Source organism: Nematolebias whitei, chromosome 4 (genome assembly GCF_014905685.2).
Source record: "Nematolebias whitei isolate Nwh7 chromosome 4, NemWhi1, whole genome shotgun sequence".
NCBI classification, from domain to species: Eukaryota; Metazoa; Chordata; class Actinopteri; order Cyprinodontiformes; family Rivulidae; genus Nematolebias; species Nematolebias whitei.
The window spans coordinates 6,329,666-6,333,546 of NC_056501.1; the positions used below are offsets into that span (position 1 = coordinate 6,329,666).

At 42.0% G+C, this 3,881-nt stretch overlaps 1 protein-coding gene across 1 annotated transcript in view; it reads right to left on the reverse strand.

Annotated features, from left to right (window-relative positions):
* Nucleotides 1-2,484: 2,484 nt before the first annotated feature.
* sec24b (SEC24 homolog B, COPII coat complex component) overlaps nt 2,485-3,881 on the reverse strand; it is a 30,379-nt gene continuing 28,982 nt past the window's right edge. The window contains exon 24 of the mRNA XM_037675163.1: nt 2,485-3,224. Coding sequence (XP_037531091.1) covers nt 3,113-3,224 — 112 coding nt within the window. The 3' untranslated portion in view covers nt 2,485-3,112. The remainder of the gene's footprint in view (nt 3,225-3,881) is intronic.

Consider the following 3,881-nt stretch of genomic DNA (forward strand, 5'->3'; position numbering starts at 1 on the left):
TGGAACTGAATTCTCCCAGAGGCTCCGAAAAGGCAAAAAAAAAATATATATATATATATTTTAATGCCGTTTGGACGAAGCGAGTCAGTTTGGATTAGATTAGAAAATGTTGTCGCCTGGATTTTTACAATTTTGATTTTTAATATTAAAAAAAAAAAAAGCTGAGACAGAAAACAGGCCCGGCTTGAACATCCAGAGACGAGTTTTAAACACCGAGCGTTTAATTTTCTCACATTTAATCTAAAATCAGTCAGAAGTTCTGAAAACAAATTTGAAAACCTTCACGGGTCACAAACCAAAACGGTCTTGGTGAAACATTTTATTGACATTTATTCTGAAGGTTGACGCCGGAGTTTGTCTGTCAGCAAAATAACTCGTTAACCAATTTCTTCAAAGAATCCTGGTTTTGATACAAAAATATTGAAGGAACTCAGTGAAAATTCATGAAGATCGAACAAAAACAAACAAAAAAAATCAAAATCTTTAACCAAATTTGCAAAGTTTTACTGTTCACTTTGGTTAAAGAGTCCTTAGATTGAACAAGCGATACACCGATGACCCCCGTCGCTGGAGGATCTGAAGAGTGAATGTTTTTAGTTTTCAAGACGAGTGTTTTTCTGGACTAGGATTGAACAGGAGATGTTAATGAACCTTAATGTTTTTGGTGCATTATATTCAAGTTGTAGGAGTTAAACTGTGGAGAAGAACAGGAGGTTTTGGTTGAATGAATGAATGAAAATAATCCACTACAGGTGCAGTGGTGGAGCCAGGGGGTGGCCAATGGTGGCATTAACCACCGTAGATTAATCTCCAGCCCCTCCAATCAATTGAGGAAACTATAAAAAGCATACATTGTTCAGTCAGGTCATCTGGACTGTTTTTGTGTGTGCCGAGACGTTTTGTCCTCCATCCGAAGGGCGAAAAGTCCCCCCCCCCCCAAAAAAAAAAAAAAAACAGTCCAGATGACTTGACTGAACATTGTTGGATTTTATACTTGGATTATTGAGCATGTACTTTGGTATAAAAAGCATAGTTTCCTAAATGATAGGGACGGCTGGTTTACATATACTGTATAGTATATGGTGGAGGCCATCTTGGATTTTGACACGACAACCCAATTTTCAAAAGGAACCTTCCTTGCACCTACATACAGCCACACGCCAAAATGGAAGTTGGCACCTCACTTATTTTTCAAGTTGTAGCGCTCGTAACATTCACAGATGGATGGGACTAACACATGGATGTTATTTCCAATCCCCCTTTTCGTTCTACGAAGAGGGACAAAAGAGGGAAACATTTTGATGTGGGTTATGAACAACTCAAGGTAGATGGTGGTATGTCAGAAAATAAATCTTGTGCTCTGGCAGGGACAGGAAGTCGTTGAAGACGATGCAGGACTGCTGTTATGGGCCCATGGTTTTTAGTTTTGGTTAACAGTCTAGCAGCGTTGTTCTGGATGGACTCGGAGCTTCTGAAGGTTTTTGTTTGATTGAGTTGCCAAAGTCCAGCCTTGAAGAAACGAAGGAAACAAGTTTTTCAGGTCTTGCATAGATGTCAAACACGGGAATCAAAGGCGAGGATCAAACCAAACACCCAAGGTGGTGACACGGAGGAGTGTGTAATGTCCTAACCGGAAAGGGTTATAGCTGTTATGAAAGAAGACTGGAGCTGATGGAGTACCAACCAACGTGGCCTCAGTTTTGGAACCGATCAGTTGGAGAACGTTTTGGTCCATCCACACCTTCATCCCTTCCAGACAGAGAATTGACCGTCCGTTTTTATATAAAGTTGAGTCATCGGCGCAACCGTGGACAGATGGTCTGATGACCTGGCCCAAAGGAAGCATGCACCATATGAAAATAAAAGGACCGAGGACTGACCCTGAGGAACCCCGAAAGTAACTATCAGTGGAATCATGTTTGTTTACATTGACTTCAAACTTTGCAGCGAGAACCTTTAAATCTCGGGTAAAAATGACGTCCGTGAGTCCTGGTGAGATCGGTTTGCTTTAAGTTCATGTACGGGGGCTACAAACAGATGCGTTTATTTTTTTTCTAATTTAAAAAGCAAAAAGTTTGAGTTTCTGTTTTCTTTAAACACTTTTTAATATTCCGGCTTCAACGCAAGTCAATTTATCTGTAGGGAGTTGAACGTGAAGAGTAAACTTACTGCGACCAGCTTGTTGTTTTCTACTAATCAGAAACGTCATGAAATATAAATAAAGACAACGCAGTTCCTCCAAGAACTGCACATTCTGGTTTTTGTTGCTAAGGACGTTTTTTTTTTAACCATTTGTTTACTTAAGATTGTGTGAAAAAGTTAAACAAAATTGATAAAGTGACAAATGATGCAGAAATAAAAACGTAGCGCGTCTATTTGCTGAGACGTTGAATCTAGACTAAAGTAAATAAAACAATTTCACACAAACAGCAGAGCTCGTGAAAAAAGCAGAGTTGTGTTTTGATGTTTATTTAATAAGCTCGTTCATAAATTATCGCACATAAAAGATACTTCTCAGTAGTTACAAAGTGGACTTTTTACTCGGCGCCTGGAAAAGTAAACAAGACGACGACTGCCGAGGGGTGGAGGTCCGGAGTTCCAGCTCGACCGATCAGAACTTCGCTCAGCGGATCGGAGGAGACGGAGCTGAGGCGAAGGTTTAATAAAAAACAAACAAACAAACATCCGACTGAATCGTGATCCCAAACTAAAATCCAGGCATGCGCGTTGTTTTATCCGCATGCCGAACTTTAGTTCTTGTTCTCCAGTGTTTTTAAAAAAAAGACTAAATAAAACAGACGGGTGAATTTTAACTTTCAGCTACATGTGAGGTAAACAAAAACAAACAAACAGGAAGTGGAATCTTCTTGGCTCGACATTCTGCTCTCTGAGCGACGGGTCAGACGAGGCTGAACGGGTTCGACGACCGTTGTTTTTTCTGGAACAAATCCTTGTTTCATTTAGTGGTTCGTTTAGATCTTCGTCCCGAAGCCTCCATGATCGTCTGATTTTATGAGGCCGCCTGAAGGGCGAGCAACGCTAGCCTTCACTCTACGAGTCCAAACTCTGCCTTCAGGAATTAGTCCAAACCTTCAGTCAGCAGAACGGGAGCCTACTTGGACATCTGCTGGTGAAGGTGCTGCAGGAACTCCTGGTAGGACGATGCAGACTCCGTCCGGTCCTCCACCAGGTGCTGGAAAAAGGTGGCTTTCGCCGAATCGTCTCTGCAGGAAGAAAAACAAACGGGAGCGTTAAAGAGAAGGCAGCACACGCAGATGTTGCACAAACGCGCTAATGTTGAAGCTACAAACGGGTTTAGTTTTAACACGTAGCTCATAAAACGACCGTTCATCCTCAGTCCGTAAAGACGACATCTTTACTGGACAAACGGGTCGGAGGATGGACGTGTTGGTCATTAATGCCTTCGTTGAACGACAACTGCATCTCCGTCCTGAAGCCAGACGATACGGTTGAACGTTTTTAATTATTTGATCATTTGGAGCAAAAATATGAATCGGAACTACAAATGTGATTCAGTCTCGTCGTCATAAATCTGAATGTAACAGAGCGACCGATCAAAAGACGCACGTTTCTTTTTGTTCTCGACTGGACTGATGAAAAGTGACTCCTGCTGTTGGGTCAGTGAGGTCTGCAGGGAACAACTGCAGGAGGAGCTCATACGAAAAACAAAGGAGGTTTTAAAATGTTGCAACATTAATTTCTGGTCATTTCATCCGACCTTGGAGAGGTGGAGGCATGCACATGAAAGAAGAGGAATGACAGTGTGCACGTGTATGAATGAGAGTGAGGAGGAGGAGGACTCGCTGTGCACGCGTGTGAATGAGAGTGAGGAGGAGGAGGACTCGCTGTGCATGTGTGTG